We start from the raw sequence: 13,647 nt of genomic DNA, 5'->3' as shown, positions 1-13,647 counted from the left end.
AAAAAAAAAAAAAAAATTAAAAAAAAAAAAAAAAAAAAAAAAAAAAAAAAAAAAAAAAAAAAAAAAAAAAAAAAAAAGCTTCCAACATGACGGTTAGAGACTAAAGAGCTTGCCTGCTCATTTCAAGGTCAAGTTAGTCAAAATATCCAAATTTAGATAAGAATAAAATGATTCATATGTTATATTGTTATGTAATGTAAACATCACTGAAAACAACAGGACAACCTATTGCATAAATTCCAGGAAAATTGGTTTATATTCTTTATTAGGTTCCACCTTTAATTTCCCTACTTTGAATTGGACCATATTCCTCGTGAACAAATTAAAGCATCGCCAATATATATAAGAAAAACCGTGGGCTGATGGTAACAGATTGGAATACCAAATAGCCTCTTATGAATTCTCAAGCACTGAACTCTTTTATCTCATTTTTTTTGGAAAGAACTCTTTATCTTCATTAAGAACTGACGATCGTGATGACATGTATTTCCTTAAGAAGATATATGCCTTAAGATTCAGATAGTGATGACATGTATTTCCTTAAGAAGATATATGCCTTAAGATTCAGATAGTGAAATAAGACAGTAATATAAGCTGGCTAAATTAATCACAAACATATAGAAATCATGAAAATAAAAATAATCAAAACTTAAGGAGCAGACCAAGCCAAACTTCGAAAAACAATTCCAGAGAACCATAATAAAAAGTACAAAACCAGAGTTGGAATAATTGCACACTTAATTGAAACTGTTTTTACCAACAAAAGTCTGCACATATCTAAAACAGTAAATGAGTATAAATAAATGGCATCCAGATAAGCTTCCATCACTGCCCGTTAAGCAACCAAGTAAACACAAAATTGCTCCCACTATAAGAATTATTGGTTGCAAGGCAGGGCACAATGGAATGAGTAACTAGAGCCATATAATAAAGTCTTTAAAAGGGCTATATCAGAAAGTCTTAAAAAGTTTATCAAAATTTAAATAACAAAAGCAGATAAAAAAGATAGTCCTTTAAAGAAGAGATATTCAATAGCAACACATGCTCACTTCTTCTTCTGAGCAGCCTTGGTGACCTTGGCACCAGTTGGGTCCTTCTTGTCAACATTCTTGATAACACCAACTGCAACTGTTTGACGCATGTCCCTCACAGCAAAACGACCAAGTGGTGGGTACTCAGAGAAGGTTTCAACAACCATGGGCTTGGTGGGAATCATCTTCACCATACCAGCATCACCATTCTTCAGGAACTTGGGCTCCTTCTCCAGCTCCTTACCAGAACGTCTATCAATCTTGGTCAAAAGCTCAGCAAACTTGACTGCAATGTGGGAGGTGTGGCAGTCCAGCACCGGAGCATATCCATTACCGATCTGTCCAGGGTGGTTCATGATGATGACCTGAGAGGTGAAGCTAGCAGCTCCTTTGGCTGGGTCATCCTTGGAGTTAGAGGCAACATAACCACGCTTAAGATCCTTCACAGCAACGTTCTTCACATTGAACCCAACATTGTCACCGGGAAGTGCCTCCTGAAGGGCTTCGTGGTGCATTTCAACTGACTTAACTTCAGTGGTAAGACCAGAAGGTCCGAATGTAACAACCATACCCGGCTTCAGGATACCAGTCTCCACACGACCCACAGGCACAGTACCAATACCACCAATCTTGTACACATCCTGAAGTGGAAGTCGGAGGGGCTTGTCAGATGGCCTCTTGGGCTCGTGGATCATGTCAAGAGCCTCAAGAAGAGTTGGTCCCTTGTACCAGTCAAGGTTGGTTGACCTCTCAATCATGTTGTCACCCTCAAAACCAGAGATGGGAACAAATGGAATCTTTTCAGGGTTGTATCCCACCTTCTTCATGTAGGATGACACTTCCTTCACAATTTCATCATACCTAGCCTTAGAGTATTTGGGGGTGGTGGCATCCATCTGCAGAAATCAAAGTAAACAAGGTTAGATATCATCATTTAATAAAATGGATAGCAAATACATTTCATATGTTACCAACTCATAGCTACACTGAACTAACCTTGTTACAGCAGCAAATCATTTGCCTCACACCAAGGGTGAAAGCAAGCAAAGCATGCTCACGGGTCTGTCCATCCTTGGAAATACCAGCCTCAAAACCACCAGTGGTGGAGTCAATGATGAGGACAGCACAGTCTGCCTGTGAGGTACCAGTAATCATGTTTTTGATAAAGTCACGATGTCCAGGGGCATCAATGACAGTGCAGTAGTACTTTGTGGTCTCAAATTTCCACAAGGCAATGTCAATGGTGATACCACGCTCCCTCTCAGCTTTGAGCTTGTCAAGCACCCAGGCATACTTGAATGACCTCTTGTTCATTTCAGCAGCTTCTTTCTCAAACCTCTCAATAACACGCTTGTCAATTCCTCCAAGCTTGTAGATCAAGTGACCAGTAGTGGTCGACTTACCAGAGTCGACGTGGCCAATGACCACAATGTTAATGTGAACCTTCTCCTTACCCATTCTATTCAGTAAAATCTGCCATAGTTAAAGAGAAAAAAAAACATTTTAATGGCTGATGCACATGAAATACAATTATACAAAATTACAGGCTAGACAAAAAATAATATAAATAATACATTTAAATAACTTGAATTATCAAAAAAGTCAAAGGATTAAAATCAAATCAATATTTTTAGCAATAGCCCACCTAGAATGTGTAGAAACAGTTAATAATCTATCAAGGAAATTAGTTAAAACTCAAATAAGTTCTCAAATAAACAGTTTCGGTGTGCACATATATGAAGAAGTGCTAGACAACTAACAAATTCAGTTCATCACTGGAAAATTAAGGAATATTAAACTCTAATGGCGTCAAACAACATGAGCTTCAATTTTAGTGACAAAATTAGATTCTGTGCTCACTATCCAAATCACACGACACCAACACGATTGAAAGCTAGTCTGATATCCAATAAAAACAGCTAAATATATAAATAAATCGATGAGATCCCAAAAGATTACAACATAATTGCATACAACCTCATACGATTACACCTCAAACAGATATATAAATACAACTACATCTAAAAAATAAGCAGATCTATCGATCAGTTCCAAAAGTAGCATGCAAATCAGCTCAAGCAGATTCTAATCACTACGATTTTGATCTCAAGTAAACAGCGAGCAAAGCAGAATAATAGATATTAATTCAGCATAAATCAAGTTATTTAAACATATCGATATGCAAGTAGACCATATAAACATCATGAACAAGTATAAAAAACCAAATAACAGAAAGGCATACCAATAACGAGATGCAGGGAAAGAGAGAGAAGGAGAGGACTCTGGACTGGAGAACACTGAGAGGAATAAGAGCGAGAGAGTGAAGAGAGGCGATGAGGAGCTTATAAATCAAGTTCAGGTAGTGTCGTGAGATTAGGGTTTTTCATGTACCGTTGGATTTAGTGATCGACGGTTCAGAGTTGCGGTGCCTTTTTGGTCAGCCTTAAGAATTTTCGTTTGGAACTTGGAAGTCCTTGTGTGAACAGTATCCTGCTTTTCATACTCGTTTGTACTTTCTTTATACAAATATTAGCTTCCCACTAAATAATGCATAATGTTTATTTTTAAATAAATATTTTAAAGTATATGAATGCACGATTATATAGGAGTTGTTTATACATATATAATTGAATGTTGAATTTGTTTATTTAAATGGATAATTCAAATTTTATGAATGCAAGATAATATATGAGAAATTTATTATAATTTCACTAAAATAAATGTTTGCAAATTTGTCAAAATGTTAATATAAATATTTAGTCTAAAAATGATAGTATAAATAAATATTACTTTTTTCGTTTGAATTTATTCTCTTTCGAGTAATATTGTCATTGTCTTTATTTTCAGTACTTGTTTTTATTTGCAGTACTTGTTTTCTTTTTTTAAATTATTTATTACTATTTGGTAATGCGTCATGTGCAATTGAGTTATTATTGTAGTATAAAGGGCAATGTCATGCAATGAGATTATGATGTATGAAGTTGTAAATTTGTCTCATTGTGTTTGTATATATGACTAAGATCTTAGTTGTATATGAACTCTTGATTTTACAAGCGCCTATTTATGTTTAGCAATGGTTGTTTTTTTCCCATACATGTTTCATGTGTTGTGAGATGCATTATCATGTGAAAGTATTGAACAAAATATTACGGAGTAATATTTATTATATTTGTAGAAAGTTAATGAGTAGTACGTTTTGTTATAGTTTCATAACTTGTTTACTTGATAGTAACAATAATAACTTTACAGCTGGTCTGAATACTGATCTTGCAATATGCTTGGTTTCATCAACAGTTTCTACATCAATTTTGCACATGTTTATTTTGAAATTCATATTTTCTGAATGAGTTTAGTACTTGATTTTGTGTGTACATGTGTGTGTATTTTTGTAATTTTTGTGTTGATTTGATACTAATCTTAGAGTACCACTCTTTCATTTTCATCATAATGCAAACAGTTAAATAGTTTGTCACTTTGTGCATAAACACTTTTAAATAGTGGTTACATCCTATATACCAATTATTTTTGTTGTCGAGATTGGTGTTGATTTTGTCTTTAATCCAAGCAGGTTCATTGTAGAAAATGAAATGAATTGTAAATTTATATTAGTTCTTTTTTTTTTTAATGAAGTTATATTAGTTCTAATATATTTAAAGATTGCACAATACGTATTTTAAATACAAGATTAATGAATGCTGCAACGATAGCTATTTTGAAATTTCTTCATTTTCTAAATTTGAAAGATTGATTACATCAATGTTGTAGTCTCAATATCTTTTCAATGCATCAAATGTGTCACAATGTTCTATTGTCCTATATTGACATTTATAATAATGAGTTTTAAATCAATTTATCGGGTTATTTGAATGTCTTGTTTGTTAACAAAAATCCTCCATATAAGTAGTTAATATGATTGACTTCAAACTGGTTAAAAAATAAATAAAAAAATTACATGTTGTTAACATAATACTTGGTAAATAAATATATCATTATTTTGCAGTATAACTTTGATAATTAATTACAAGATACTGTAAAAAGAAAACAATGAACAATATAGTGAATACGATTAATTAATTAATTTTATTTAATCAAGGAATGTATATGTATTATTTTTTGTTATAATTACTAATTTATTTAATTTAATAACAGTAATAGAGTGGACTACTTACTTTTGAATAATATATTCTTACATATTCATAATATATGTTCAACAATTATGCCAACTTTAATTGGGATGAGGTTCGGACCTAAGACTTTTCTTATAAAATTTAATGAGTTAGTTAAAAGTTAACGGAATATTAACGGAGAAGAGAATATTTAACGAAATATTTAACGGATAATCATATAATTAATGATGAATTAGAAAATTTCAATAAAAAATTTAAATCTAAACAATCTAAACCAACCATTTGATTTAATAGCCTGGCCATCATTTTTTGTACCCATTATAGGCTTAACCTCTTTTTTCTTTTTGCTCTTATTAGTATAGTAGATAGATTATGAGTTAATACCAGTCAAGATCCCTCGAGTATAATGGTTAACCACCTATGGTCATAAACATTGAAATCAACCCTCCGTCATGCTCATTTTTTCAATAGAGATCCACCGCCTTGAGGTAACAAGGTTGTTCTAGTCTATTCAAAAATCTTACAATGAGACATTGCCAGAGTATAATGAAGTTGGAATTCAGTTTAAGAATATTGAATGGACATATTGATCAGGTTTATGGGTTTGACCATTTTTTATCATGACCTTTACCTGATTCGAAATAAGTGTTGTGTGAAATAAATGTTACATGATATTTGCAACGAAATATAAATATATTTCATTGTCAACTAGGTAGTCATAACATATTCCACTCATGACTTACAAGTTATTAAATAATGTGTTATTAAATAATACTCATTACTAGTTTGACTATGAATCTAAAAAGGCACACCTTAAAGGTTCGTGGTAATGCCGAGAACTTTAAAAGCAATCGATAAGAAGTTATTGATATTAGATTAATACATAGCTGATTAATGAATTAATTCAATATTGTGTAATTTTGAGTTTTTTAAAGACTACCCTCTTTCTTAAAGAGAAGAGTAGCGAGAGATTTGTCATAAGGAAAAAAAAAGTTTTTCATGTGAAAATTTCTTGGAGTTATCTTGTGCCTTGAGGGTAGATGAATAAGAAGCCATACAATTGGACGATTTAGAATTTGCATATGTCACGCTTCAAGGGTAAAACATCCAAACCTCCTATTTACGTAGAATTTAGAAAAAACAATTGATGCTTCCGCACTTGTAACAAGATGAGCTTTAATGGTTTTGTTGAAGACTTGAAGCATGGTTTAGAATTTCATCAAATGGGTTATTGAATAATCTTTCAAGAAAAAAGGGTTATTGAATAATGGGTTTGGAAGCCCAAAAAGTTTATATTGGACGTGGTTTTTATAACCCATCAAACTACAACGCTGTCCAAACAAATTGTATCCTATGCCCTATGGTGTAATAAGATTTTGGAAAGTAATAACGTCTTTATTATATTTTGATATTTTGAAAGAGTTTTCATATCGAAAATGTACAAAAATTTATTGGACATGTTTCAAGCCATTTCCATGTAATAAAGTTCCTTAGAACTTTTAAATCTAATTCGATACTGGGGGCAGCCCACTTTGATTTTGTTCATACGTTTCATTTTAAAATTAATGTTCTATATTTTCAATTTTAAAAAATTTGAATTTTTATATTAATAAATATAAATTTAAGATATCATTTAATCAATACAACTCTTTAATTTTAAACCCCAACTATAAAACATAAAAACTTGCGAGACTTTATTTTAATGGTTTAAGAGTCAGCCTATAAATCTTGCTCTAGTGGTAAGGTGAATGTTTGATTTCCACGGAAAGATATGATCGACCCAAAGCTCAGAGTGTACTTGCAACAATCATTATTGTATGGACAACTGGACCGTGGTCTAAAAATACAGAAAGTATATTATTTTAACTCATAAAATACATTATTTTAATACATAAAGTACATTATTCTAACTTATAAAGTACATTATTATCTTACCCCATAAATTTCATTATTTTCACATACAATAAATTATACATTATTCTAACTCGTAAAATACATTGTTTTAAAACATAAAGTACATTATTTTAACACATAAAATACATTATTCTAACACACAAAATACATTATTCTAACTCATAAAACACATTATCTTATCCCAGAAGTGTTCATTATTCTGTTACGCGCACGAAGTAAGAAATTTTTTTAACATCAAAACGACGTCGTTTTGAACCGTGGTGTACACACTTGGCTAGCCAATTGGCAATGGTAGTTTATCCCACTTGGCTTTTGGGCTAGCCAATTTGGTCCATCATGCTTTATACTAACCAAATTAATTTATTAAAGTTTTACTCCAAAAGTTTATTATTATCTACTCCTAAGCACAGTGATTCCATGCTCTAGATGTGTTAATTACTAATAAAATTACACATTTCTCATCTACCAACTAACGACTGTGAGTAAAAATAAAATGTTTCATTCTTACCAACTTTAGTCACTGCACGTACATAGCAATTATGACCAATAAACCACAATTATGAATTATAAACTACATTAATAATTATAAGTTGTTTCACCAAAGGGACACCACATCTTATCCTTCCCCTACCTAGTCAACCAAAATCTTTCGACCATGTCGGTTTTATATCATGGCCCGTATTGCTTTTTTCAAATCTCAAGTGCAGTGTAAAAGCGCTAATGCATGCATGGAAAGCTCAATATATACGTACCCTTCAATTTATCTTACTTTATACGGATTACATAATAAAGCAATAAGTGTCAGAAATGAGTGATCATATGGTTAAGTAATGAATCTCATACTAGAAGATCACAAGTTTTTTTTTTTTTTGGCTGAATCAGTTGTATAATGTCTTTTGAGCTATTACAAGTTTGCTCAATGCACATCGTCATTAGTAGGATTTTGCGAGTTATTACATAAGCGTGGTGTGTACCCAATACATACTTTGAAGTAATGGTTGTGACTTTTCCCTCATTATTCAAAAATAATAATAAGTGTTTGAAACAAAATCTTTTAATTTAATTTCAATATAATTAGTGAATATCGAGTTTATAATATTGAAAAATCTTGAATTGGACATGATTAATCTACATCCATCATTGATCATTGTGTAAGTATATATATAACAACAAGATGAATTGTCAATTTTTGTTGTATGAAATGCATACTTTTTTCATTTGTTTTCTTGTCCCATTATGTATATGATCAAACAAGAGATCTTGGGTTAGATCGAAACAATCGACACCTCAATCTAAAATTACTTGCCGACAGATGCTGCGGCACCTAGAATAGGAAAAATTAGTACAAATCCATATTTAAAGTGATTATTTTAATGTATAATTTTGAGTGGGTTTATTTTGATTTGGATTGAGATCTAGTAGATTTTGACTTTTTTTTAGTTGAGAAGATGAATTTGATATATTATATGTTTATAGGTAAATGAATCGATTCTCAAAGTGTATCTATTTAGTGGAAAAATTAAATTTAATTTGAGAAGGTTTTTTTGTAAGATCAAGAAATACTGTCTAAACATATACAAAATAAATCTACAAGTAACCTAACCTCGTAATAGCGGAAGCGTAAATCGTAGTAGATCTCCAGCCATAGTTGATGCCTTGTTGTGTTGCTTGTAAATCTGTAGGGTGTTAACTGTTTTGTCTCACACTTGACTCAGAACCTGAGCAGTGTGAGTACCATGTCTGTAGGTGTCTATATAATTGTCTGTCCTGCATCCCATCAATGCAGGCTTATATAGGCATATGGTGGATTGGACTAAACCTAGATGTCCAATCCAACCTATAGCTTAATGGCCTAGCCCACTTGTACCACATTATTAAGGCCCATATTGGGAAAGGTCTTACATTTTTTAGTAGCATTTGTCCCACATTATAAAGAAATAATGTAGGTTGAACTAGTATAAATACAATTTTAACTTTTTAAAGAGTTTGCCTTTTATATACTTTTATTTTAGATCAAAATGTAAAATGTTACATTTTTCTTCAAAGGTATTACGTTTTCACTTATAACAGTTTCCAGTATAAGTAGTATATCTGATCTTGACCCGACCCGATCCGTCTCATATGGACAAGCTAAGAATCGGTGAGTCGGTTTTACACAAATTTTTGCTTAGAATTATTATGTATTTATGTATATTTTCAATGATAGACATCAGATATCTTCACCACTATAAACTAATATAGATTCGGTACTGATTGAGCCACAACCCGCAAACTTTAACTAACTTTACCCAAAAAAAAATAAAAATTGACCTTACCATTACATTAAAACAATCTATTTACAAACTATCTAACAAACCGCTGGATTCAAACATAATTATATTTGATATGACTATTAGCAAATGGGATGTTCTTTGATCGAATATTTTTCACAAGAAGGTTGAACAAATTGGCATCAATCAATGGTTCCCCTTATGGTCCCATGGGAGAGTTAGAAGTGTCGGGACAAATGGTTAAGTAGTGTAGGTAAGTAAAACGCGTTTAAGGGAGACATAAGACATGATGATTAGTACTCATAAGGAAAACATCTAAAGCTAAACAAAAAAGGCAAAAAAGGAACGTGAAAATAAATAATTAAACAGGGTCAATGATCTTGGTTCTTTTTGTTGCTCGAATAATGCTTTCATACATCTATCCTCGAAAGCTATGTAAATTGACTTTTATGGTTGCCGTCAAAAGAAAAACAAAATGAAATGAAATTCTCAGTACACAATTTCAAACCGCTTGCCAATTTTGAAAGGTGACAATGCAAAAACAGGTTGACATTTACTTGATATTCAATAAAATAATTTTTAGAGATGCCTATCATAAAATTTTAAATTTTGTAATATGTTAATTGAATGATGTGTTTCCATTTGACCGCAATTTTGAAAGTTTAAATTGACGTGAAAGTACACATTATTTATTATTTTATATTAGTCTTTTTTATACATAATGTGTAAAAATAGATGTCAAATATTAGTATTCAATGTTAAAATCATAGTTATATTGAAATGTTTTTACTTTTTTCTTTAAAGGGAAAATTATAATTTATGTCCCTCACAAATATGTCAATTATCACTCCTGAATTATTAGTGGTGTAATAGGAAGAATGAGAAATATTGTTGTCGATGGAAGGAAAACAAACGAAAAAATAAAAATGGAGGAAAAAACAAATGTGGTCTTCGAACCGCCTAGAAAACAACGGGTAACCACATGTCCACATTTACACCACTAAAAATATATTTAGGGGAGAAGCAATATATGTCAAACTTTAAAAATTGAGGGGCAACATTTACACCACTAATATTCATGGGTGACATTGATAATTGGTATATTTGTGAGGGACATAAATTACAAATTTTATTTCTTTAAAAAATTAATAGTAGGAAAAATTGTAATTTATGCCCCTCCATAATATGTCAATTATCAATGTCACACCTGAATTATTAGTGGTGTAAACATTACTCCTAAATTTTCAAAACGATGCATATATTACCCCTCCCGTACCGTTCGGGAGGGGCAATATATGTATCGTTTTCAAAATTGATGGGCAATTGATAATTCAAGGGTGACATTGATAATTGGCATATTATGGAGGGACATAAATTACAATTTTATAATTTAAAAAAATCATAAAATTCATAGTTGCAGTATTTATATTATATTAAAAGGTAAAGTTGTTAATCTGTGTAATAATTATGTTATGACTAATAATTGTTAAAGCAAAATTTTTAGAAATGGTAGCATTTAATATATACAAATGAAAGTTTAACAATGTAAAGATAATTATATTTTATCCAATAAAAATGATAGTAGAATATTTATAGTGCAATATAATATTCAACATGTGTGTGTATGCATGTTATGGTTCATGGTGGACTATGAGTGACAAATATAAACAAGTGGGAAAGAAGATAGTCGGCCATGAAAAAATAGTGATTAAAAATCAAAGCTGCATGTTACTCCATAATAAGTTCACATGAAGTTGCTAAACTGCAACAATAGGTATTGAAAGATCAGAGTTTTCCAAATTAAATAAAGTAACAAATATACGATCATGGTTAACTGTAGTAATAGTAAAGTTCAAAGTTCAACTTCCCGTATAAGTGACTTATTAATTAATCTTTTCAATTTGAGCCTTCAGTTATAGATAACTAAAGTTAGTTCATCGTCTCATTATAATCTATTGTTAGTTAAGATAACAAGGCGCGCGAACTTTATCCAAAACGTACCTTCAAGCTGCGGCTGAGGATATTCGCGTAAATGTTACACTTAAAATGCTTCCCAAATAAACTACAATTGACAATTTTAATTAAACTAATCGAAATATCGTATAATTGTTAAGTTTGGTGGCAAAAGAATGAATTTATTATGAAATATAAAAATAATATTGATGATAAGGTGGTAAAGATATGATGGCAGCTGGTTAGTTAATTAGCTAAGGGGGTGAGAGAACATGGGTTGAAAGGGAATCCACATGGAACTTAAACGAGTCATTAAAGAAGACATGCATACATTAGGTAACAAAAGAGTAGGTTTTTGTTTATTATATAATGGAAAGATATGATATACAACAATTGATAGATATAAGCAACCTAATTTATTAACTAACATTTTACTATTTGGTATTCAATATTCATGCATGAATATTCCTCTAGTACAATATATATGTTACAAAATTATTATTAATTATTTTTTTGAGTGACCAGAAAAATTGACAGCTACTCAATCACTATTCGAAAAGGTGTAAACTAACTGGATCGAAGTTAGATTAACTTTAGAGGTGCGTGTATGTGCGGCTCATGTCCACATAGTCTGCAGCTCCCAGCCGAAGGAATGACCGAAATTGTTGTTGTCGTCGAGGGAGCTTAAGGTACTAAGGAGACCATGATGTTGGGCGGTTTCTGTCGCCGCCGTGCTGTCGAATAAACCGGATTGCTGGTGAAGAGGCGACGGCGGCGGCATTTCCATGCAAACGCGGGCCATGAGGTGGTTGGCTTGCGCTTGCAGCTGGCATTGCATGTTGAGCAGCTCCGCCTGCGTCTGCGCTAGCTGCGCCTGGAGCTCGCTCACTTGCTTCTGCAGGTGGCAGATCGCGCCGGCGCTGCCGTACACTGGGTCCCTCAGCCGCGCGTTCGCCTCGTACACCATGCTGCTCACGGCGTCGGCCCTCTGAGACTCCGGCAGTTCCTGATGAGAATTCAAACACGAAACTGGTCAATACTCACTGCCTTCTAGACTTTTCATACTAGGGGGCCTTGACATTATGTCGAGCAGTTGGTGCGCACCGCATTAAGTTTGACAAGACGTTGATTAACGAGTTTAGAGAAAGTCAATTTATAGCTAATGACAAATGTAGCCATGCATGTGCATAAACAGTTTGATTCATCCTAATATCAACATCTTGAAATGTCCTTTCATTGCTACATATTTTTATCATTCAAAATTCATAGTAATAATCTGATTCTTAATTTGAGTCAGTCAGTTATGAACAACTTAAACGGACTGTTTCTTTATAATCTTTTACAGATTATAAGGTGAGATCAGATAATAATTGTAATTTCTCAAATTCTCGTAAGTTAAAACAATGTAGTGTACCTGCAAAAATTTGATAATATTGCTAGCACCGAACACACGATGAGCGGTGGTGAACTTGATTGGATCAGTGGGAGGAAAATAGGGCGCCAAGACACATTTCTCGGCGCATCTCCGCCGCAGGATCTTACACGCGGCGCAAGGGCTCACCACCAGAGATGACGGCGGTGGAGGGGAAGAAGAGGATGACGGCGAAACGGAGCGAGATGACGGTGGAGTAACGGCGGTTGCTGTCGTCTCACATGATGACTCCATTTCCGTTTATCAAGTGAAGAGAAATATTACAGAGAGAGAGAGAGAGAGAGGTTTTAGAAGAGAAAATATGGATATAAAATATGGTTAAGGGGCTGCATATATATATATAGGGACAGACGTGAAGGGGGAGAATTGAAGTCACTGGTTTTGGCGTATTGTTATCAGTTAGTCGTTAACGCTGTGAGAAAACTCCATAACTTTTGTCGACAAAAGACTTAAGGATGATTAAGGACAAATTAGAATTGTCGTCGGGAAATTAATCAGACTTAATTGGAAATTATCCAATCAAATTTCACCTGCTGTACTGTACATAGACAAAGAGGAATTCAAATTGCACTTTCTATAGTCCAAAAGGAAATCAGATCTGATTAAATATCTGTCCGTGTGCCACTTTTCAATAATTTTCATTTATAATTTATATAATAACCAGCTAAATACAATATCTCAACAAAAGAGTGCGTGAATAGCACCAAGTGTGACCCTTTGATTTGGGATTCAAATATTTCATGGCGAGTAATTTACTCTCCATGAAATATTTGAATCCCAATTAAATCAAAGGGTTACACTTGTGTAAGACGGATTGGATCGAGTCAATATGCAAATATAATATTTATATTAGCAAATATTATAATATTGAATCATGAATAAAATGTTTGTTACTTATAAAAAAAATATAATACATTTGA

At 32.7% G+C, this 13,647-nt stretch overlaps 2 protein-coding genes across 2 annotated transcripts in view; both read right to left on the bottom strand.

Annotated features, from left to right (window-relative positions):
* The window catches only part of LOC116016856 (elongation factor 1-alpha-like), an 8,100-nt gene extending 4,705 nt beyond the window's left edge, over positions 1-3,395 (bottom strand). Inside the window, exons 1-3 of the mRNA XM_031257290.1 lie at positions 3,274-3,395; positions 2,028-2,504; positions 1,807-1,927 (exon numbers count right to left, since the gene is read on the bottom strand). Coding sequence (XP_031113150.1) covers positions 1,807-1,927; positions 2,028-2,489 — 583 coding nt within the window. The 5' untranslated portion in view covers positions 2,490-2,504; positions 3,274-3,395. The remainder of the gene's footprint in view (positions 1-1,806; positions 1,928-2,027; positions 2,505-3,273) is intronic.
* Positions 3,396-11,627: 8,232 nt separating this feature from the next.
* On the bottom strand, positions 11,628-13,058 carry LOC116016944 (LOB domain-containing protein 1-like). Its single transcript, XM_031257411.1, has 2 exons — positions 12,710-13,058; positions 11,628-12,301 (listed from the first exon to the last, which is right to left on the bottom strand). The coding sequence occupies exons 1-2, from the start codon at positions 12,959-12,961 to the stop codon at positions 11,912-11,914; spliced, it is 642 nt and encodes a 213-aa protein (XP_031113271.1). The 5' UTR covers positions 12,962-13,058; the 3' UTR covers positions 11,628-11,911.
* Positions 13,059-13,647: the final 589 nt, after the last annotated feature.

The sequence above is a fragment of the Ipomoea triloba genome, chromosome 4 (genome assembly GCF_003576645.1).
Source record: "Ipomoea triloba cultivar NCNSP0323 chromosome 4, ASM357664v1".
NCBI lineage: Eukaryota > Viridiplantae > Streptophyta > Magnoliopsida > Solanales > Convolvulaceae > Ipomoea > Ipomoea triloba.
Note: the sequence above shows the minus strand (reverse complement) of the source record. Positions and strands in the feature narration are given on the sequence as shown.

What these genes read in the sequence shown, in the direction of transcription:
- LOC116016944 (XM_031257411.1), bottom strand. Translation starts at nt 12,961, where the DNA reads ATGGAGTCATCATGTGAGACGACAGCAACCGCCGTTACTCCACCGTCA. An exon ending in ATATTATCAAATTTTTGCAG is followed by an intron (nt 12,302 to 12,709) that starts GTACACTACATT and finishes AATTCTCATCAG; the next exon opens with GAACTGCCGGAGTCTCAGAG.